This window comes from Mustela putorius, unplaced genomic scaffold (assembly GCF_011764305.1).
Source record: "Mustela putorius furo isolate JIRA1106 unplaced genomic scaffold, ASM1176430v1.1 tig00003923_pilon_pilon_pilon, whole genome shotgun sequence".
NCBI classification, from domain to species: Eukaryota; Metazoa; Chordata; class Mammalia; order Carnivora; family Mustelidae; genus Mustela; species Mustela putorius.
The window spans coordinates 7,716,504-7,740,932 of NW_025422068.1; the positions used below are offsets into that span (position 1 = coordinate 7,716,504).

At 41.0% G+C, this 24,429-nt stretch overlaps 1 protein-coding gene across 2 annotated transcripts in view; it reads right to left on the bottom strand.

Annotated features, from left to right (window-relative positions):
- Positions 1–1,387: 1,387 nt before the first annotated feature.
- The window catches only part of KCNN2 (potassium calcium-activated channel subfamily N member 2), a 149,555-nt gene continuing 126,513 nt past the window's right edge, over positions 1,388–24,429 (bottom strand). Inside the window, exons 7-10 of one of the 2 annotated variants that reach the window (XM_004759056.3) lie at positions 11,075–11,202; positions 7,697–7,705; positions 4,796–4,865; positions 1,388–1,991 (exon numbers count right to left, since the gene is read on the bottom strand). In XM_004759056.3, coding sequence (XP_004759113.1) covers positions 1,704–1,991; positions 4,796–4,865; positions 7,697–7,705; positions 11,075–11,202 — 495 coding nt within the window. In that variant the 3' untranslated portion in view covers positions 1,388–1,703. The remainder of the gene's footprint in view (positions 1,992–4,795; positions 4,866–7,696; positions 7,706–11,074; positions 11,203–24,429) is intronic. The other variant, XM_045069313.1, reaches the window with a different exon arrangement.

Here is a 24,429-nt window from a genome sequence, read left to right on the forward strand (position 1 = left end):
TTCCCAGAATCGTGTTAAAAGTTTTTCTTTCACTTATTTTTAAAAGACCACCTAGGCCTCATCCTCATCCTACACAGACACACATATGATGTGCAAATGGCTTTTCTTTTCAGCCACTTTGGACAAGTAATAAGTTGTAAGCAATTCTCATGCAATCTACAGAAATCATCCTTTTATATCCTTGATCTTGAATGGGAATGTCTGATCTTTGCATCAGTTAGGGATAAGACTTTTGAAAGTGATTTTATTCATTGAGTCATGCAAAGTGATGAGATTAGTCACTCCAGTTGTTGGAAAAGAAAGATCCTTGATAGGCTAGCATCCTACTGCATGGTAACATAGACAGCGAAGGGTATGGTGTAAAATGAAGGGGAAGAGGGTAAAAGCAGATTTCTCTGAAAATGAAGGAGTATATTGTAGGTTTAGGTCCATCCAAGCAGGCTGGTTGGAGAGCTGTCCAAATCATGACTAACTTTTGTGATGTGTTCCCCGTGCTACTACAGATCAGCTCTTCCAGGAGGCTTTGGAGGCCATCAGCAGGTGAGGAAGGTTCACACTGCTACCCCCTCCAAGACGGTTCTCCAAATCCAGTCAATTCTTACAGTAAATTTAGAAAGAGATGCGCTGGCTGGCCACAGTTAACCACCCTGCTCCCTTTCACTGCAACCGACCTTAACCGTCCATGAAACAAATGTGATAGAGCTCATGAAATTGACTAGGTGCCATTTACTTCCTGGTACCAAATACACAAGTAGAAACCAAGAGGCTGGTCTTGCCTTGACCAAGAGTTCCACCTTGCCAAATGATAAGGGACATGTTGAGTTAGGCTCGTTTATGTCCACTACAATGTAAGGGACTATGCGAACAGATGCATATGTGAGTATAAATGAAATCCAAACCGAGCACATTGTGGTCCTCCCATAATAAACGAACCCAAGGAAGAAGACAAAATAACTAGTTTAGACCAAAAAGTCTTCAATATTAGTTCACAGACAGCAGTGTACCCTAATACTTTCTTTAAATACATTTCCTGGTAAACTGGGAATAAAATAATTCTAGAAAGCATCTGTGCACCCCTGTATATAGATGCTTTGATGTAACAGCTCCACCTTCCAGATAATTTGGAAACAGATGCAATTAGAAACTAGACACCGTAAACTCAAAAAGAATAGCAAGCTGGTTGCGTCAAATGAATGTGACTGTAACATTACCTAACAGGGGAAAAGCTTAGTGAATGGAGTACAGAGAGACTGAAAGTCTTCTTCCAAGCAGCCAGACTCTGGGGAATGAACGTTATCAACGTGTATCCGATGATAACCAGTCATTTTAGCTTGAAAACCATGGGAGAAGTGAACCTTTAGGAGTGTCAAGTGACCAAACAAGTATGTGCAGAAATTAACTTTTTTTTATTATATATCATATAATGTAGTAGTAAAGTTTGTTTGAAGTGCATGAATAAAAAGTTAGTGAAATTACAGGAGGAACAATCTATAGAGCAATAATTGGTGCATTCCTTGTGCATCTGAAAGGAAAAGAAAAAGAGTTTTCACTCATTTTGGCCTAAAACTTAGTGTCAGGTTCCCAGGATTCTGACATCAGAACCCGGATAACGCTGATTAGAACCATAGGGGCTTTACAATAAAAGCTAAAATATTGACCATATGATGGCAAAAAGTCTTATTTTGTGGTTAACTGATTCTCTTCTAGCTACTCTCTGATGAAGTTGGTGGCGCTGTGGAGGAGGACCGCCGTCTCCTGGACGAGGACCGGGACCGCTCAGCGTTGTAGGTGACGTGCTTGTCGTAGCTCTCCATCTGAGCCTCGATGAAATCTCTCTGCTGTTGCCTGATGGTCTGGCTGATGAGCCCAGGGAGGGCGTGAATGCTCCCAATCAGAGTCTCTAGCTTGGTCTCCACGGTAACGATCCTCTTCTCAAAATCTTCGCTCCGTTCATTTAGGTCGGAAATCATGTCATACATGATGTTCTGGGTCTGCAAAAGAGGACAGGAGACAGATAGCGAAACCACGAATTTGTGTTTCGGGACATTTGCCCTGGAAACAAGCTCTGAACTCTGCAAGTCTGAGGGTTGGCTTCCTTTTGGCGGCATGCAAAGAAATAGGGACATCGGGTCACGGAACACTTGACTTTTCAAAGCAGATTCAGTACGTCGGTTCAATGCCAGGATTTAGAAATGTAAGATCTTTGGGGCCCCTGGGGGTGCTCAGTTGAGCCTCCATCTCTTGGTTTTGGCTCAGTTTGTGATCTCAGGGTTTTGAGATCAAGCCCCACCTTGGGCTCCACACTGAATGTGGAGCCTGCTTAAGATTCTCTCTCTCCCCCACTGACCCTCCCCTCCTAAAAATATATAAGCTCTTAAGCCTTAATTTGATCCAGTTGCAGAAAATGTCATACAGGTCCATTGGTGGTATGCCCCATGATTTTTGGTGGTGAAGAGACAAGGTTGTGATTTAATATTTACATGGATCTCTTAGTAGCAGCTCCAAAAGTTAGCACATCACATTCGTTTTGCAACATGTAATATTTATCAGGGCAAGCGTAATTTTTTAAATGAAGCACACTGAAAGAATACATGAGAGTATATCGTCGGTACTGGATGTAGCAAAAATTGCGAAGGTGGGATAGGAAGGAAGTTTAGGAGAAACTAATTTGGCCAAGTAATTTATAACTTAAAGCAAGAAAAAAATCTGAAAAATCTTGTGTGGTCCTAGGTTTCAAATCACAGGCTCTTCATTGGGTCAAGTAGCCTTTTGAGAGGTGAAAAATTGGGAGTGATTACGTGACCAGTCTACCCTGTTGGCTACAGGTTTTTCAGAGCTGAATGGTTTGAAAGAGGAAAATGTATCTTGAAATGGATTGTCTTGATGAGAGTCTATTCGTAAATTGGACTCCCAGTTATGTTTCCAACGGGAACTGAGAGACCAGAAGAAGGGAAGCGTGGGCACGTGAATCTCAGTCCATTGCTGCTTTTCCCATGTTTCAAGCCCTTTGTTAAAGCTGTCCATTCCTCTCTCTCATTTCCCTCTATTAAATGTGCTCTTACTTGCTTAATAACCCCTTAATGATGATAAATGAACTGACCGACTAAGGGAGTTACTATTCAGGACACAGGCATCTGGTTTGAGTTTGGTCATGGAGACAGAGCACATTAACTTAATCTTTTCAACATAGTGTTGAGACTATGGGAGCAATTCAGAAAATACTGAACCCTTATGGCACAGGAGATCTGTAGTCATGATAAGAAACATGGTACTCAAGAAATAATTTGAAATCTATAGCAGAGTATAGATCTATGAGCATCTCGCCTTCTAGACTCCTGAAGTGACATTAAGTGGCATTATAAAGTACAGATTCATAATATTAAATTATATATAGTAAAATGTTATAGGTTATATTATTTCTAAGTGGTCTGTTTTATTTACCCAGTTTCTTTTATCATTTGGCCTTGGAGTGATGTAAGAGTCTGCCCCATCTTTGTTCAAGACATGTCCACCTGAGAGCTGTGTGTGTAAATTGAGAACATTTTTGAGTCTCATGTGTGCTCCCCACCTTCAGTGCATGATATATCCTCCCCCAGGGGAAAGTCATTGAATACTTCGCTTATCTTCTATCTCTTGGTCTCAAAGAGTCAACTTTTACATATTTCTATAGTATGTGTTATCGATATACATTAATGCAAATATAACTTAGCTGTGTTATCTCATGAGGTTAGGACAAATAGATGTAATTTCCCTAGGGATACCAAGGCTTTCTAAAAGAGAACAGGATGTACGGGTTTGACTGAGAGTTGCCCCTTTATTTTTTTTAAGATTTATTTTGAGAGAGAGAGAGAAAGCATGCATGGGGAGGGGAAGAGGGACAGAGAGAATCTCAAGCAGACTCCCCACTGGGAATAAAGCCTAATGCAGGGCTTGATCTCAGGACCCTGAGATCATGACCTGAGCTGGAGTCAACAGTCTGATGCTTAACCAACTGAGCCACCCAGATGTCCCTAGAGACAGCTGCCCCTTTAAAAGCATTCTTGTTAAAAGGTTGAGAACTTCCACGTAATGGCTCTTTTGGAATCAGCTCAGGAAAATGGAAGGTTGTTATTGTTGGCAAATACTTACATTTGGACTGACTTGAGAGGAACAACCAAAAATCAACCAGATAAATCTTGTGAGTGTGACAGAAGAATCAAGGGACCATTAATGAACTTTTTAAAAAGCATGGTGATTTTCTAAATAATGAGAAAAGAATCCAACATTTTAAAATGATTCCCCTTTTTTTGGAAAGATGATTTTCACATTACGATGTAATTTCTTGTGTATATATATATATATATATATATATATATATATATATTTTACATTTCAACATCACAGTCTTCTGAGTGGGATTAAAATAAATAGAATAATTTTACTGATGAGTCCTATGTAGCCCTGAACATAATGGTCAAACTCAGCATGTAGTTCTGCTCTCAAAGGGATGAAACAGAATGACAAATACGAAACTCAAGGGTGTTGTCTCATATTCCACTTATATTTCTTACTGTATTTTCAAGCCCCTATAAGTAGGAAGGCTTCTGGAATGGGGTCTGAATAATTTATGTAGGGGAAGCATATGAAGGAAGAATTTTAGGAAAATTCTATTGAGTTGGGTCACCATGTTTAGGGTGGTTTGTTGGGTTGACGCATTTAACAAGTTTGGGGAGTCCTCCTCCCAAAGCACGAGCAGTGACTGTGCAGAGCTTCGTTCCGACAGACCTCATCGTGAGGGCTCTGACCCCAAGCTTACCTTGGCCAGGTCCACCAAAGTATTGGCTTGGTCATTCAATTTCCTCTGCTCCATTTTCACACTTCTTAATCTAAAAGACAGAATCTGAAGTCAGAAGGGCTCCTTCCTTTCTATTGCTCTCCTATGCCTTCCAAAGAGCATGCATAAAATCGACAAGAGCAAAGAACTGCATGGATAATGCCTTGAATATTTGGGGTCAAGTCCAAACTGGTTATGTATCTGGTACAATGAGAAGCATGCTTCCCCAACACCGCAAAAAAGGAAAGGAGAGAGAGAGAGAGAGAGAGAGTAAGAGATGAGGTGTCCTTAGGACAAGTATTTACCAGGGAGTTAAAAGTTGAACGGAGAAAGGCTCATAAGGATTTAACCATATGAGAAAAGCCAAAACATTCCTTTCAATCCCAGTATCGTTTCAAATAGACATAGGAAGAAATAGGCAAAGCGACGGGAATTTCATCGATGTTGGAGCAGTGAGTACCTTCCTATGCCTACATGACTAGATACGGGGCATAGCCCTGTTCAGTTGGAGATGGATTGGGTTAGGTATTTGAACCTGATGAAACACAGTGATAAGTGAGATTCTTATTGGCAAAAATAAAGCTTTTATTCAACCAGCAGCAAGATAACTCAAAACACATAATTCTCTTATTCTTCCTTGTATTTTGCTTGACTTTTATCTTAAACTGCCATGAATTTGAAGGGAAGCCAGACCATTTCCTCGGGAGAATTTCCCTTATTTTTTTTCCTTGTTGATAAAAGTCAGCGGACAATTAAAATGTCTGACAGATGGGACTGCTACTTGTAAAGTTACTTTTAGATACTTTGAAATATCATTGCGTATATATGATTGACAGTCAAAAAGCCACTTAAAAAAATCTTTCTGAATGACAGCTCTTACTATTATTCCTTAACTCGTTTACTATAAGATCTCAAAAAAAAATTTTATTCATTGCTTACTCTGTACCAAGAAATTAAGATTTTCCAACAAGAGAAAAGTGGTTTATTGTTTTAAGCCAATGATTCAGAGCCACGCTCCAGGAAAGGAGCGCAAGTTTCTCTCAGCTCCTTAGTAAAAAAAAAAAAAAAAAAAAAAAAAAAAAAAAAAAAATTCCATGCTAACCTTATTGCCTTGATGACAGGTTGTTTGCAAAGTATAGTGTTGATGTTGGAGAGAGTCATCTTGGTCATTTCCCAATTTAAATGAAAGGTAATTACCAAAAAAAAGATAAAAAAAATTCACAGGGCAAGATTTTACTGCCAGGGAGATTTTTGCAACAAATGTTCATGATGCGGAGTGATTTTGTTTTGAAACTACGATATCCAATATGTCCCCAAATCTGCTCAATCGTGAAGATAGAGTTCCTTCTGCTAGTATGGGTTTAACCGACACCTGTCTAGAACACGATATTTAACCATCTACTACAGCTTAAGGTTGTAACTTGTCGTGGTGAGTCTGTGTTTGTCTATTAGAATGCTTGGAACTCAGTTCTCCTTTCTAGGCTCTTGGAGAGACAGAGTCTGTTTAAGTGTAAAAGAAATTTACAAATATGTATTTAAATGTAACACATCGTTGAGATAGGCTTCTCTAAGTAGTTACAAGGATTGCAGTTCTTGATGTCTGTCTTTTAAAAACAAGTCCCTTCCCTCCCCCTGCCAAAAACAAAAAACAAATACCAAAAAACCTTGGATCCTGTGTGGGGTCATCCTACAGAAATGTACTAGAGAGAACAAAGGGGCTGGGCATGGACTCATTCTCCCTGGCCCTAGTCTGAACTTCAACCTGACTGGGTTAGGTTCTGACAGTGGTTCTGAAATGCTGGATTTATACCAGCAGAGGTGTTCTAGATGGCTGAGTGACATGCTAACAAGACCTTAAATACTAAGCCAGATGGAGAGACAGTTCTTCTCTTTAATTCTCTTCCAATTCTTGATTATTACAGGAAAAATGTCTCAGGCTGGTCCTATCCTGTTTTTATCTCCCAACACCTGTTAGTCTCTCCTTTTTGAAAAAAGAGAGAGCAGGATTTCAGCTGAGAGCTTTCTGCAGACAACAGTCCGTGGCTAGAATTCAACGCCAGTGTTTCGATTGCTGGCTGATGCTGCCTTTACCTCTCTTTGCTGGGAACGGTTTTTTGGTTTTGTTTAGTTTTGTTTTTGTTTTCTTAGCCATTTTGTGATAAGGACTTACACCAAGCTTTGTTTTCAGATTTAAGTAATAGGAGAGGCGGCAGGTGAATGACCCGAGTTTGCAGAACCAGAACAGAAGCCTCCAGCAACTGGTGAGCTCAGCTTGACTGGTCCCATGGAAGGGCCAGAGTGCTGGTCCCCTCACTCAGTGGGTACTCTGTCTTCCAAACAGCGAAGCCTTATTTGCTTCTCTTAAATTCCTATATTATGTATATTATATATTATATATATTATTGTATTTAATATATATAATATATATTATATATATATTATGTTTCTGACAGTAGAATTTTGCCCATTTTCTTTTCTGCTAATCTAGAAGGCTGACACCAAGCAGCCCTATTTGAGTGGAATCCCCTGAGCTCCCTGCACTTAAGTCTTCTCATCTTGCTGCTCCTGAGACTGCCTGCACCATAGAACTGGCAGAAAAAAGCCTACTTCGAGCTGGAGCTGCCAGGATAAAAAGCAGGTAACATGCAGGTGTATGTTTGACTTTTTTCTCCCCACCCCCCCACCCCCGAAAAGAAGAATAAGGAACATATGTTGACTTCTTCTTTGTGAACTTCACTTATCACAGGAAAAGATCATGATTTTGGATCACATTTCCATAGCAGCAATCAGACTACTGAAATTCACAAATAAAGGATCTGCTTGGGTGCATGCAGCCAGTAGAAAATTCTGCAAATGTTGAGGGGAGCGGCTCACACAACTTACTTCCGAGCTCTATTTTCATTTTGTTGAAATAAAAAGACAAAACAAAAGAAAAGAAACTGTAAAATATTCTGGAACAGAATAACACAGCGTGGTGTTCAGTTGTGCACAGGGGGCTCGATTCATTGGCGGAAAGATCCTGTTAAGGTTCTGCAGGATTTTGGCACAGTGATCACAGCAAAACACTGTCCAATTACATTAGCGTCCTTCCCCACTGAGAGACTGCCCCACCCGAAACACAGCGCTTTCCCCAGAACAAAGGTTCAGAAGGAAGAACCTCTAGCAGGTCATTATGGCCTCTTTGATAGACGATGTCCAAGTGAACTACAAGACCCATTTTGGCCTAATATGAATGTCCTAGGGACTGTAGTTTCAATAATGGAATTATAATGTTGTCGGTGGTTTTTGGAGGGGGTACATCTCCTCCAAGCTGTTCAGAAGCCTGGCTTTCTGAAAGGTGGGCAATCCAAAAGCTCAGCATTAGAGAAATTCTGTTTACGGAATTTCTCAGCTCCGAGACAGGTTTGTGTTGCTTGCTGGGTCTGTAGTTGCGGTAGAAGAATGATACACTTTAAAAGAGTTAAAGCTGATACCAGAAAAAGTGCTCAAAGGTCTACAGGAACAGAATGCTTCCTGGAACTAAGTGATGATCCCAAAAGACAGATCTGTTACTGGAAAGAGGACAGAGCCTGGAAAAGCAGGCATCTACCGGACACTAGGGAGGCCATGTGTCAGGGAGAGACGCTGGGAAGAGGGGAGTCCAGAACGAGCTCCAGAAAAGCTCTCAGGACAAATCAGAGGATGGGAGAGGCCAGCAGAGCTCTAGCCAATGAATTTGTAAATCTGTGTCTGAATAGTGGGCAATACAAGCCTTGCCCTGAAGAATCGAGCCCTGTGTGCTTTCCTGCATGACTTCACTCACTCACTTAAAATGAGAAACTAGGCATGATTAGAATAATCTAGCCAAAACCCAGCCCATATAAATGCTCAGTTGTACTTTTTTTTTTTTTAACAAAGTATAAGTACCCTCCCGCCTCAAAGGAAATCAGATAACCCCAAGACTAAGTTATAAAACAATTCCGAACATTCGCACAGCTAGGAGCTTATCTACTTTAGAAGTACATTGTTGCTACCGAAGAAACAGAATGAGAAATGTCTGCGAGGAGCAGAAGAATCAGGAATGGCTTCCTCTGGTACTCTATCCCAGAGAGGGATTCTGGAAGACCCATGTAAGTTATACCTCGAAACCCTTAAGAGCAATCTAGCACCTTCTAGCAATCTAACAATTGCTTAGGGACAGTTTTTCAACTTTGCCTCTCCCAGTATTTTTTTCTGACATGCTGTAAAATCTTTCAAACCTGAAGCAGAGTTGAAAAAACTTTACGGTGACTACCCCGAAGCTGTCCTCCCCACCACCCCCACTCCCACCTCCCCACCCAGAGATGGCAGCACGAATGCATTTTGTGAAAAGATAGATGAAAATATACCCACCGTTCACACGTGGCTACAAAATTATTACAGAAACCATCAAAGCAGTTTTTCCAATAGTTTTGTTATATAAAAACCTATCGGTGGCATCCAAGGCCAATCACATTTCATTTTCTATTTAATAGGTACATTACACTGACAAAAAGGCTTAAAAATATGATCCCGAGGAAATGGCATATGTGGTTGCTGGACCCATAGACTGCCCACTCCCACCCTCACAGCTAAGTGGTTGTTGTATTTTTTTGTTTTTTTAACATACTTTAATATAGGTTTGTATTGAAACACTAAAAGTGCCAAGAATTATTTCTCCACAGTATATGGTATGTACCTTCTGGAGGAATATTGGGTGTCTGTGTGGTATGCTCGTGGGGGTATAGGAATGGTCACTCGACAAGGAGAGAGGTCCCAGGGGACCCTTGAGGAGGCGGCCTGGGCTCAGAGGTGAAGGCTCAGCATCTCTCAGTGGACTTGCTCTCTTAGATCTAAACTTTAAGGAATCAAGATGTGGAGGCTCCTGGGGGGGTAGTATTTGGTTGTAAAGGTAGCTGTGATCAGCAGGCAGATTCCTCTTGGGAGCCAGATCTGATCCTGTGTCCCTCTGTGCTTCCCTTTTATACATTCCCATACTTTGGACAGAGCATTACCTTAAAATTCTGGCCTTTTCTTCCAATGGGATAAAAAGCATAGTTGGGGGCCCCGTGTGATGTCCCAGAGCTAAAGGGGAAATGATGTCACTTTGGTGCTGATGGCAACAAGAATGTGATTAAAGCGTTCTAAGTGGCCATGAGGGCAAACGCACAGTTGGGAGGGAGAGATGAGAGAGTAGCCCTTGAATACTGAGTCATTTCCCCAGAGACTCTCAGCATAATATATTACATGTGTACTATCTGAGGACAGACAATTAAAACTCCAGGTTCAGAGCTTTCTGGTCTACCGCGCCCAGGCAGCTCCGAGAAGGACACACCTTGCCGTCTAATTAGAACACCGAACAGTGACCCACCTTCCCATGATTCCCCTGGCAGGCTACATGAGGACAGCTACTTTCCTGACCCACCCATGTGATGGATCTGCTCTTCCCCACACAGAAATGGCATGGAGCTAGGAGCAAGGCTGTGCGGCCTCGAGATGGATGCCCCCATGAGTGTACTTACGGTAAGGATGCTGCCAACCTGGGGGAGAGAGAACTGGTGCTTTCAAGTCATTATTGAAACTCACTATACAGGCATTTATCCTTTAAAGGTCTAGGATGGTTATATATAGCGTTACAATAAAATGGTGCAAAGAATTTCAGCAATTGGAACAATGGTGGTCTGGATAAAGTCAGAATAACAGTGAAAGGGTATAGGTCTCCAGGCACTGTAACATCTATAATGAACACGGAGCATAGGGAAAATCCCCCAAGTCCTGAGTAAAGACTGATTTAAATGCAAGTATTAAATCAACCATCTATACGATCTTCATAGAAACATGTTGGCCATGTGTTAAAAAAAAATAATCCAGGTAGGTCATAAAATATTAAATGTTTGCCAAGATTTTTCAGTAGATACAAATGTCCTAGGGCAAAGTAGAGGAATAATTAAACTACACTAAGAAATATGATTGCAACTGAAAATATTGTTTCTAAAGAGAGAACCTGACAAGACATTTTAATTAATTCAGTAATTGACAATTCTCCCCATAACGAATGATTTTTTTTTTTAGTCCTAAAAAGAACTGACAATCTTCTTAGGATTTCATCTGTGGAATTAATAAAATGCCAAATAATGTCTTCTGGGCACAGACATGATAGTGTTTTCTTTTTCTCTCTTCTCACAAGAGAACAATGACTGAGTAGGAGAATTTAGACCCAGAGCTACACAAGCAGGAAGGCAACAGATGAGAAGTGGTACTTACTGGTGAATAGCTTGCAAGAATTTTCGTTGATGTTTTCTTACTTTTGCATGATCTATCTTCTTTACTAGCTTCGTATTTTTGTAAATTAGCCATGTTTCCCTGAGTACATTGGCAGCTGCGTTTTTCACCTGTTAAGAAAACAAACGAACACAACAGTTGATAAATTCCAGAGCAGAATCCTTTGCAACGTGACTGGGGGGGGGGGGGGGGGGGGGTCATATTCATCATCTGAATGATCATGGTAAGTTCTAGCTCTGTTGAATAACTGTTTCTCACAAAAAGAAAAGATGTATCTTGAATCTGTGCCTGTTAAAAAGTATGTGTCTGGGAACCCCTTTAAAAATGGAATATTAGGGAAGTACTGATGTCTTTCTGGACTAAAGTCTACTCCTCAGAAACCTTTTTTTTTTTTTTTTTTTTTTAAAGATATCAAGAGGTGCCTGTGACCTGTCTGGCAACACGGGGTGGGGGAAGGTGCTGATTTTCCCCTACCCTGTCTTGTAATTGTTATCCCCATGTTCTTCCTTTCCCTGGAGGAAGGCAAAATGCCAGAAGGCCAAGGTAAATCTTGTCTCTTAAAAGCTTGGTTGGTATTTTTGACCGCAAAACGACATGAAGGGCATGTTTCGGCTGCTCACTGTCCAAGTGGTCCAATTCTTCTGCCCTCCGGGGGCGACTTAGCAAACTGTATGCCTGTTAGCATAGGCTGACCGAGAGCCTAGGCTGCTGTGATTTTAGTTTGGTTAATTTAAGGACGCTGCATTTCCAATGGATGAGACATATCCTTATAAGACGAGACAGATAAGATGAGACACATCCCTGTAAGACATATCCTTGTAAAGGATGTAAGTGTTTCAGTAACACTGCCAAGACCTAGTGTAGCCGATGGAAGGTATGAATACTTTGTGGTAATATTCAAGCCCTTGCTTTCTTGAGTAGCATCTTCAACAATTCCTGGAACTTGATAAAGGCCCAGCTAAGGCCAAGTTTGGCCTCTCCCTAGCTCACAGTGCAGGGTACCAAGACCCAAAGCTTACACTTAGGCTAATTATTAATGACTTTACTCTAAGAAGCTGATCCATGAGGCAATGTGGGAGAGACTCTTAACTCTAGGAAAGAGACTGCGGGTTGCTGGAGGGGAGGGGGCTGAAGGAATGGGGTAACTGGGGGATGGGCTTTAAGGAGGGAACTTAATGTCGTAAACACTGGGTGCTCTATGCAACTGTTCGATCACTAAATTCTACTTCTGAAACTAATACCACCCCCCAAAGTTGATCCCTAGAATTCTTCTGAGTGATGGACAAAAGATGTTTCTAGGGGCGCCGGGTAGAGGAAGACGACTCTGTGAGAAAGTCAAAGTGGTGGGGAAGACAGGGCAGAGAACTGGACTCGGGAAATGGTTCTAAGTTCTTGGGACTAACTGAGTCAGATCAAGGAGACTAGCTAAACCTCCCACGACTGACTTCAATTTTCTCTTCCCTACATCAGAAAAGTAGAGCGAATTCTTACTAAAGTCCTTTTCAGGACTTAGTCTTCATTCAGGAAGAGTCTTAGAATTACGTTACAACTACCATCACAGGGATCTATGTGGTATTTTTTTTTCTTTTTTTTCCTATTTTTAGCCAAGAAAGCTCCAGGTTTGGTAGCTGGTGGTGAATCTCGGTCAGGCTGCTGTAAAGGTTTCTTTCTGAGTGAAACTCTATTGCGAGAACCCGCGTTAAGAGAATGACTCGTTTCTTAGAACTGCTTTTAGCAGCAACTTGGGTTGGTGACGCTCGTCCTCTGGACTGTCCTCAGACTGTGCCGACAGCCTTCTTTCTGAAACCAGTGGAAACAGCATTGAAATACTGGGTGCTGAGCTCCAGCAGTGTGTCCAAGAAACATGACCGCCATCCATAGTGAAGTTGAAGGTTGTTCTAGGTCAATTCTGGGTTCTTTGTTCTTACAGAAACAGATTTCTCTTCTTTACAGGGGTAGGAGTCACCTTTGGGAAGAATCTTCTATCTGGTCCTTATGTCCGTTTCAGTCGTAAGGAGCCTGCGTAAGTTGGGGTAAGGGTTGAGGACCTTGGGAAAGGGGTAGCAAGTTACTGGCTGTCACCGACTGGGGCTAGAATAGGCCCTTCCCCACCGGGAAGCAGAAGGGCCAGTGAATGGCAGTCTCAGCTGTCAGAACGGCTTTAGCTAACTGGAAGATGGTAAGGAAACCTGGTGGACGCCCCCTCCTTGATTTTATCAGCTCAAGACACAGAGGAGGAAACTGGAAAACTTGGTAAAAACAGATGGGACAGTGACATAGCGGCTGAACATAGGGATGTTTGCAGGAGAACATTAACAATGGATTTTGCTTTGGGCTCCCATCCATAAACAGCAAAGGCCAAATTCCTCCAGTTCCTAAATCTTTACAAAGGTGGTACACTGCTTGCCCTCGAGGTATTTTAAATGATTTTTTGTTGTTATTGTTCTCTTTGGGATGACAGGGGAATAGCTGATGGGAGTAGGGAACCTCAACTTCTGTGATCACTGTGGCAGGATTTGTGTGCACGAGACGCTCATTGCGGGTGACAGGCTAAGAATGAAAATGATTCCTCATCTGAAAATGAAACTCTATAGAGCTGCTCTGAAAAACTGTGAGATAGATGCATTAATGCTGAAATGTTCCCCTTTCTAACTCCCAAATAGGTTGTGGAACACAAGAATAAAACTCTGAAGCCATCCCATTTAACTGGTACTTTTCAAGATGGCAGCCACAAGATGAACATTCAAGAGTAGAACCATGCACCCTCTGCCTAGTGATCGCATGTGTCTGGGATAAGTAGCTTTTTCCAACCCTTTAAGGCTGAAAGGGATGGGGGACAGTGAGAAGACTGGTTACTAAGTACCTCAGTGTTCCACAGGTTTGAGCAATGGGGAATTGTTACTGGGCAATGCTAGCCCACTGGAGAAGGGAAGTAGGTCTAAGCATTCGTGATGGTTTAGATGAAAGGGAAGGTGATTTTATGGCACAAGTTTCTCTTGTTAATGAAGTTAAGAACCCTGCCATACAGTCTTCTCCCATTGTAACCCTGGCTTTCCCTCCTGCCCTTTGGGGGCATTTACAGACTCTCAGAGGGCAGGGGTCTTGGCACCCATCTTTGTGTCTCTCTAGTACAAATATCTGATAACATGGTATATACTTGGCATCATAAAAGTTTCTAATCATGAACCACAGATACATACTTACCAACCAAAGGACCCTTTGGATAAGAAGGGTATAGAGGTTACAGAAGAGACCTAACCACGTCTTCCCTAATTTCCATTTACTAATTCAACACATTTTTATTAAGTCTCTATCCCATGTTAGATACCATGATAGTTGCTATGGGGGATCATCGATGTGGCCCCATCAGTAGCTGGCATAACTCTAGTGCCAATATATGGGCCAACACCACTGTGAAATAGAACTTCTTTCCTGTACATCAAAAGATAAGGACAGAAAAAAAGGAAAACATGAACTTTGGCTCTGCCTGACTCAGGCTCAATTCCACTTAAAATCTTTTATCAGAAACATGTTACCAGACATATTAATAATCAGGTATTTTGAGAAAACAGAGGCCCTAAAAGCAATAATTCTATTGAAGGTAATAGTACTTACCCAGATGCCTTAAAACCACCTTCCTTCATAGGTAGAAAGGATAGGAAATGTGTTTTCTTTTTTTTTTTTTTCAGTGTTCAGTGATTCATTAGTTGAGGGTAACACCCAGCGCTCATCATAGCATGTGCCCTCCTGCCCTCCTACATACCATCGCCCTGTTACCCCCTCCCCCCAGATTGTTTCTCCCCTTTGAAACCTCCAGATTGTTTCTCAGGGTCCACAGTCTCTCATAATAAGGTTCAGAATATGAAATGTTCTATTGCTGACTTACGGTAATAATTTTTTAAAAAAATTAAAGCCCCAGGTAGCAAGGTGAATAATATTTCAAAGTGTAACAATATGTACTAAATCACAAAAGCCCTTAAAGCTGACAGACTTTGAGCTGAGACTCTGCTTTGCTCAAACAGAGACATGTTATTAGAGCACTGTCTTAAAGGGTGCTTTGTTTCTAGTTCTCCTTTGCTTGGCACTATTATGATTCTTAAGAAATCTCCTTTTTTATGTCCTTTTTCGTCTTGCCCCTCCCTTCAGAGACTTAATTCAGGGCAATGCTTCCCCCTCTTCGCGAATTTAAGAGGAAAGAGCATAACCTTTGCCAGAAGAAGCAAGATCGAGATCCTTGCCTCTCATTGTCCTAACTACGGTAAAATGTTGCCTTGTATGCTGTGGGCAATGCCTCTGGGATGCCCGGGACAAACACAGACAAGACTTCTAAGCCTGAACACCACACCACGTGCCGCCTGGTTCCCCTTCGGAGCAGGTACATGGGGCTGGGTGACTTCTGGGGCTTTGGAACAGGGTAAGGCCGAGTGATCTATTCATTCCATGTTTTCAGCCCCTGGGCTGATGTCACCAAGCCCAAAGTGCAGTCTCCATGGACTGAATCCTCCAGCATTTCTGTTCACTTGCTAAGAGGCACGTAGGAAACCAAATTACATAACTGCATAATGGTGTTCTTATTATGGATCTTATTGAGAATTCTTAACAGGATTGGAAACACCCACAGTGGACATTAATATGTATAATTATCTTCTGTGGTACATCTAGCTACTTTAAAAAAATTACGTCTGGGCTCCCAGAATTGCTTGTTTTCAAGTTTCCTTCCAAAATGCAAGTATGCAGAGGGCCAAACCCCAAGATTTCTTCTTGGTTCAGACGTGAATGAAGAGCAGTAACATTTCCAGAAAGTTAGAGTGTGGTAAACCTGCTGCCTCTGTCCGGTGATAAACAGCAAATCTAAAAAATGGTGGTTCTTGTCTTCCTAAGCCCTAGGACGAGCTATCACTATTAGGCTTTCATTTTGAAGTCATTAGATTATTCTGCGCCCATGGATCTCCTCTGCCATGTTGGAATTACAGCGTGGCGCATAAGCTTTTGGAATTACATGGGACGATCTCCCCCGATATACACTGAGCCATGAATGGTGTGCTCCACTTCCAAACATAGTATTTTATGTGGCTAAGGTTGTCCCTCAGAGAAACAGTTTCTATATACAGTTGTTCCTCTGGAAACTTGGGCATGGAAAATAATTTTTCATGGAGATTGTTCAATGCGGTTAAGAGACACAATGAGAGGCTTGGAAAGCTACATTTCTTCCCGGAAGGAATAATCAACTGTTTGACATTCATACTCATGCCTTTTTGACAAGGCTATTCCAATTTCAGAATGTCTATAATCATTCTTGGTGACCATCAGGAAAAAAGATTTCTTCTGTGCAGTGTTTTTGGGGGATAGCTACAGTTTTCTCTAGCCATAAGTGGCACCATTGAACTTGGATCTTGAACCTTCCTCTTGGTAACTCTGCATGACTGTTAGGTCCTTGTTTACTCTTGGTTGTGTCCCAGAAGTTTTTCCTAATCTTTCACATCTTTGAACTCTTTTTTTAAATTGTAGTTGCCACACTGTGTTCCATTAGTTGGGTATGGACAATGTGGTGACTCGACAGTTGTGTTACCAAATGCTCGGCATTTGTGCCCTTACCGTATTCATGTCACTGTGCAAAGGTGTCCCACGGATATTGTCTGTGTTTCTGATACCGTACTTGACTTACTCATTTTGTAACTGGAAGTCTGTATCTCTTAATCCCCCTCAACTACCTTGCCCATCTCCAAACCCTACTCTCCTCTGGCAACTCTCATTCGGTTCTGGGTACTTAAAAGCCTAGTTTTGTTTTTTGTTTGTTTGTTTGTTTTTGGGTCTGTGTCTCTTTTTAACTCTATTTTTTCATTTATTTCTTAACTTCCACCTATGAAGGATATCATATGGTACCTTGTGTTTGTCTGACTCCTATCACTTAGCATGATACTCTCTAGCTCCATCCATGTTTTTGCAAACTGCAACCATTTCATTCTTTGTTATAGCTAAGTAATGTTACACTGTGTATGTATGTTTCATATCTTCTGTATCCATTCATCTGTTGATTGAAACTTACATGGCTTCCATAGCTTAGCTATTTTTAAAAATGCAATAAATATAGGGGTACATATATCTTTTCTAATTAGTGTTTTCCTTTTCTATACCCAGAAGTGAAAGAACTGGATTGTATAGTACTTATCATTTTATTTTTTTTAGGCATCCCTGTGTCATTTTCCATAATGGCTGTACCAGTCTGCATTCCCACCAACAGTCCATGAGTGTTCTCTTACTTTTACATCTTCATCAACACTTGTTATATCTTGTCTTTTTGATACTAACCATATGGATTTCGATTTTCCTGATGGTGAGTGATGCTGAGCATCTTTTCATGTGCCTGTTGGCCATCTGTGTGTCTTCTGTGGAGAATTTCTGTTCAGGCCCTCTAACCAGTTTTTAATTGGATTATTTGGATTTTTTGGTATTGAGTTATATTAGTTCCTTATATATTTTGAATTATTAACTCCCTATTCGTGCATCACTTGTAAATATATTCTCCCATTCAGTAACAGATGGCCTTTTTATTTTGTTGGTGGATGATCCTTTTAATGTATTGTTGAATGTGGTTTACTCATATTTTGCTGAGGATTTTGATATCAATGTTCATCAGAAATATTGGTCTGTAGTCTTCTATTTTTTTGTAGGGCCTTCATTTGGTTTTGGAATCAGGGTGGTGCTGACCTCCTAGAATGAATCTGGGAGCATTCCTTCCTCTTCTTTATGGAATGGTATAAGAAGGGTAAGTGTTAACTCTTCTTTTAATGTTTGGTAGAGTTTACCCATGAAGCCACTATTTGCTCTTAGACATTTGTTGGGAGTTTATATTATTATGGGTTCTGTATTATTACTAGTAGTTGATGTGTTCAAGGTTCCTACTTTCTGATTCAGTCTTGGAAGACTGTAGGTTTCTAGGAATTTATCCATTTCTTCTCTGTGGTCCAATTTGTTGGTGTATATTTTTTTGCAGTAGTCTCTCATAATCCTTTGTATTTTTGGCATGTCGGTTGTTACGTCTCCTCTTTCATTTCTGATTTATATATCTGAGTCTTTCTCTTTTTTTGTTTGAGGAGTCTGGTTAAGGATTTATCAATTTCCCTTATCTTTTCAGTGAACCAGCTCTTAGTATCATTGGTCCTTTCCACTGTTTTCTTGTTTCTGATTTTTAGTATTTCTTTCCCTCCACTAACTTGGGCATTATTTGTTTTGCTTTGTTTTGTTTTAGTTTCTTTAAATGTAAGGGTAGATTATTTGGGATTTTTCTTGCTTCTTGAGGTAGGCCTCTCCTGCTATAAACTTCCCTCTAATAACTGCTTCCAGTGCATCTCAAAGATTCTGGACTGTTGTGTTTTCATTTTCATTTGTCTATAGGTTTTTTTTTTTTTAATTTCTTCTTAGATTTCTTTCTAGACACATTGGTTATTTGGTAGTATGTTGTATTGCCTCCGTGGTTTGTTTCTTCCAGTTTTTTCTTGTAATTGTTTTCTAGTTTCAGAGCATTATGTTGGGAATTATACTCAATATGAGTTCAATCTTCTTAAACTTACTGAGACTTGTTCTTTGGCCTAATATGTGATCTGTCCTGGAGCGTATCCCAGATGCACATGAAAATAATGGGTATTCTGCTATTTGGATGTGGAATATGCTTTATATATGTTAGGTCCACCTGGTCTAATGTGTGTTCAAAGCTACTCTTTCCTGGTTGATTCTGTCTGGATAATCTATCCATTGTTGCAAGTGGGGGTATTAAAGTCCCCTACCATTATTGTATTACTGTCAACTTCTCCCTTATGTCTATTAATATTTGCTTATGTATTTAGGTCCTCACATACTGGGTATATAGATATTTAGAATTATATCCTTTTGTTGGACTGTTCCCCTTATCAGTATGTAATTCCCTTCTTTGTCTCTTGGTTTAAAGTCTATTCTGTCAGATGTTAAGTATTGCTACCCCAGATTTTTAGCCTTTCCATTTGCATGGAATGTCTTTCTTCGTCTCTGCACTTTCAGTCAGTATGTGTCTCTATGTCAAAAGCAAGTCTCTTGTAGGGACCATATAGCTGGGTCCTATTTTTCTATCCATTCAGTCATCCTGTGTCTTTTGGTTGAATCACTTAGTCCATTTACACTTAAATTGTTGACAGGCACGTACTTATTGCCATTTTGATGTTTCCCTATATTGCTTTTGGAGTTCTGTTCTTCTTTTCTTGCTCTCTTGCTTTCATAGCTTTATGTTAGGATTCTTTTTATTTTGTGTGCACTTATTACAAGTTTTTGGCTTGTGGTTACAATGAGGTGCATATATCCAGTGTGTATGATAGTTGATAGTAAGTTGATGGTCGCTTAAGTTCAAAAGCATTCTAAAAGCACTGCCTTTCTAGGGGTGCCTGGATGGCTCAGTCTGTTAAGCATCCGACTCCTGATTTCAGCTCAGGTCAGGATCTTGGGGTTGTGAATTGAGCACTGCATCAGGCTCTGTGCTAGGTATGGAGCCTACTTGAGATTCTCTTTCTCCTCATCTATCTCCAATCAATCAATCAACCAATCAAAGCATTATATTTCTATTCTGTCGCTCATATTTTATATGTATAACATATTTTACATATTTTAATTTTGCGTATACCTTAACTAATTTCTGTACACGTAATGGACTTTACTGCTTTTGTCTGTGACCCTTCATACTAGCTTTGTAAGTGACTCATCTACTACCGTTACTATATATTTGCTTTTACCAGTGAACTTTTTCCTTTCAAGATTTTCTTCTAGTTAAGACCTTTCTTTCTGAGCTAAAGAAGTCCAATTAATGTTTCTTATAAGGACAGTGTAGTGGTAATGAACTCCTTGATGTCTCTTTCAATTCTGAATGATAAACTATCTGGGTAGAATATTGTTGGTATAGGTTTTTTTCCTTTCAGCAGTTTGAATATCTCATGCCCCTCCCTTCTTGCTTGCAAACTCTGCTGAAAACTCAGCTAATAGCTTTATGGGGTTTCCCTTGTACCTAACTAGTTGCTTTTTTCTTGCTACTTACTTACTTACATAATTTATTGAGAGAGCCAACATGAGTAGGAATTGGGGAGAGCAGGGGGAGAGGGAGAATTTTTTTTTTTTTTTTTTTTAGATTTTATTTATTTATTTGTCAGAGAGAGAGCGAATGAGCACAGGCAGGCAGAGTAGCAGGCAGAGGCAGAGGGAGAAGCAGGCTCCCTGCTGAGCAAAGAGCCCAATGTGGGACTCCATCCCAGGATGCTGGGATCATGACCCCAAGCCGAAGGCAGCAGCTTAACCAACTGAGCCACCCAGGCATCCCAAGAGAGGGAGAATCTTAAGGAGGCTCTACACTGACCTTGGAGGCCAATGTGGGAATCTATCTCACAACCCTGATATTATGACCTGAGCTGATCTCCAGTGTCAGACACATAACCAACAGAGACACCCAGGTGCCCCTCTCGTGCTACTTTTAAGATTCTCTTTTCATCTGCAATTTTTGTCATTTTAATATGTGTCATGGTATTGGCCTCTTTGGGTTCCTCTTGTTTGCATCTCCCTGTACTTCCTGGACCTGTATATTTGTTTCTTTCCCCTGGGTCAGAGACGTTTTCAGCTCTTCTTTCTTTGGTAAGTATTCTGCCCCCATTCTCTCTGTTGCTTCTGGGACCCCTATAATATGAGTTACCCTGTTGTTCATCTGTTTCGTGTACCCTTTGATCTGTTCTTGATTCCTTCTAGTGTGTTTTTCTCTTGTTACTGTCTTCTTCAGTTCTGATTGGTTCTTTATATTTTCAGGCTCTGTTAAAGTTCTGAGTTCATCCCAATTTAGGTCCATTACTTTGAACTCTTTATTGGGTATATTACTTATCTCCATTTTGTTGGTTCAGCCGTCTTTCTTAGGTTTTGCCTTTTTCTTTCTTCTTGAACATATTCCTCTGCCTCCTCATTTTGTTTGACTCTTTTTGCTTGTTACAATGTATTAGGTAGATCAGCTGTGTCTCTTGGTGTTGGAAGTACTATTGGTCTTAGGTAGAAAGTGTCCTGTGGTTCCCAGTAGCACAGTCCACTATGGTCACGAGAACCAGGTACTAGAGAGCAGTGGGCCCTGTGAGCAGCATGTGTCCTCCTGTTGTGCCTGGGCTTTGACTGCTCTAGGCCCACGGGTAGGTGGGGCTGGCTCCTCCCGGGGGCAGTAGTTGCTTCAGGGGGATGCTCACTAGGTGCAGTTGGATGACCAGTGCCAGCAAGGTAGGCAGAAAGGACCAGAATTGTTTCCTGCAAAGTGCTGCCGGCCAGGCTGAAGGAGGGCAAGAATATGGTGTCCACTAGCACTTCCAGTCCTGTAGAAAGCTCCTACCAATATGAATTCAGAACTTATGGAGACTCATCTCTGTGGTACGGGTCCCCAGTAACATGGGCTGCCCGATGTGGGGTTTGATGGCCTTACTCTTTAGGTAGGGTCTCTGTGCCTGTGATGTTCCTCCATCCTGTGGGTTGCCATGCAGGAGACTGGGTTCTCAACCGCATCTGTGCCCCTTCTCCATGTGGCTTTTTCTTTCAGTCTTTACCCGTAGAAGATCTGTTCTGCTAGTCTTTACGGAATTTTCAGAGTTGGTTGCATTATCTGTAGTGGTAGCCTCAGTGTATCCAGAGGTAGAGGTGAGCTCAGGATCCTATTATTCTGTCATCTTCCAGTATTTTAGAATTTTTATTTAAAAAGGTACAATTATAAATGGGCCCATTTAGAAATTCCATAAATAACAAAATGGAATCAAGTGTCAAGTAAATGATACTCATTAAGTTTAAGAGAACTATAAAAGGGCTATTATTTTCATATATTTTATTGACTCTAATAATGAAATGGGTAGCCTGAGAAATTTATGTTTGATTCTAACACCATTTTAACATTTGTAACTGTACTTCGTGACATTTTGCCCATAAAAATTCAAGCTGTCGACAGGCTTGCTGGAATGACTTTCTTGGGCCTATAAGAGACCTCTGTCCCAAGTAATATGGGAAAGCAGCTCAACTTTTAAGAAGTAGCAATGAGATAACAGAATTAATAAAGCACGGTGGAGAATGTGAATTTAAGGATAGTACTGCTTACCAAAAAAGCTTTCTATGAAGAAACTCCTAGAGATAGTGGTACATTATGAGTCCAACTAAAGTCTGTAAGTCCTTGTAACAGAGATGCTGTAAGATCAGAACACATGGTCCATTTTGGGAAATGAGACCCATTCATAAAAACCAAAGGAAGCTCTCGAGATCCACAGTCCTCCAAAAGGGGACTGGGCTTTGAGGGGGCTCATGAGCAAAAGAAGCAAGAACATGAGTGCATTTTTCTGCCAAACAGAGAAAAACAAACAAACAGACCTTTCATCTGACTTGCTGAAGGCACAGTAGTGTAAAAGCTTAAAGCACCCTGTGATATTTCAGTTCTACATCCTCAGCAGGTAACACAGAACCTCAACTATAATAGGCACACAGGGTACTTTTGTTAAATACATGCTATTCCCAGGAAGACTGTAATAAGTTGAGTAGCCACAAAGAATATCTGCTATGAGGATGGTCTCAGTCTCCAAATCCCCAGGGAATAACCCAGTAAAGCAGCAGTTCTCACCATGGGCAATGTTGTCCCCTGAGGGGACATGTGGCGGTGTCTACAGGCATTATTGGTTGTCATGAGTCTACTAAAAATGCTACTCAACAGTCAACAAGGCCCCAGGACAGCTGCAGAGTAGAGAACTATCCATTCCCAAAGATCAACCATGCTGCGGTTGAGTGACCCCGAGCTAAACCAATTAAATGATCGAACCAACCTGGAATGTCTCCCACATGATCCTGGAGACCTGTCCAAATAGCATGGATCTCTCCATCAAAGGTATTTTACTGTGGCTTTAACATCTGTCTGCTCAGTAAGTAGGATACAGAACAGCTGGAGCCCCAAGTCAATCTAAAGCAATTACATGTTTCCTTCTCAAATTAGAACTAAATACTTGCTTATGAAACCCGGGGAGTTTGGTTGGCCTCAACATGCTAACTTGGTTTCTCTCATTTGGGATCCTGTCACACCTTTTGTTCTTGTTGCTGAAAAGATTTACATGGTGTATAGGCTATTAGGGTGTTTTAATGTAATTTTTTTACCCCAGTGTGGCATTAAGGTAATTCTTGGGAAATTCATAATGTAGCATCTTCACAAAAAAATTCTCTGGATTATACAAGGGGGTCTGTGGAAGAGTTCTTTCGATACTGCACAACTTTGGACTCTTAGATACGAACTGTACAGTGTGGAACTCTTCCAAACAAGCCCATTAGGAGATCCATAAAACATCTGCTTCAAGTTTGGACTATATGTGGGCTCACAGTCCCATAGTCATTTCCTGGTGTATTTTTGAAAGCGACAAGAATCCTAACCCTCTGTTCAGCTCTGCACTTAGGTCTCTCCTTGTGCCTTTCTGTAATATTCACGAACGTTCATGAGTTTGGAGACTGAGAGACACCCAGAGGGTAGAAGACATTGAAGGAGCACGCCCAGGCCAAGAGGATGGTGTCTGCAACCGAGCGGCTTAGATCCTCAAGAATACATGCAGACCTTCCAAATGCAATGAAGTCGCACGACAAGATGTGACTTAGAGAAGGACAAGGCAATTGGAATCCATGTTTCCCTTTCCTAAACACTACCCACGTGTGTAAATGTGTACGTCAGGGTGAGGGATCTATTAGGAAGTATTTACCAAATGAGCTGAGGTAACCATTTTGCAGACAAAATCTAAATGAGTGAAATCTAATCTAAATCTGATTATCTAAAACCTAAATCTAAAATCTAAAATGAGTAAATCTAAAGCTAAAATGAGTAAAAAATGAGTTAAAATAGTAAAAAATAAGTCTAAATCTAAAATGAGTTAAACCACTGAAAACTGCACCTCAGCTTGAACTCTCCATGGACTCCTTTGTGGGTAAAGTCGCCAAATTACAACGTATTTTTGTCACTTCAATGACAGCCTGATTAGATTCTGCTTCAGGTGACGCAGCAAGATGATGTTGCTGTAAAATAATATCGAGTTATCTGAACTTTCATTGTGATTTCTCCAGTACCTATGCAGAGAGGCTAAAAATAGAGTGGGAGTGGATAAGAATCTTTTCCCTCCTTGATATGATGACTTTGAGCAAGTTACCGAGCCTCTCTGTGTCTTGGCTTCCATATTTGTAAAATAAGCCTAATACTACCACTTTCCCTGTAACCCAGTTTACAGCAGTGATATGCTTGCAGCCAAGCCTCACCCAGAGGGAGTGCTCTGTAAACACCATGGTTACTGTTTTCT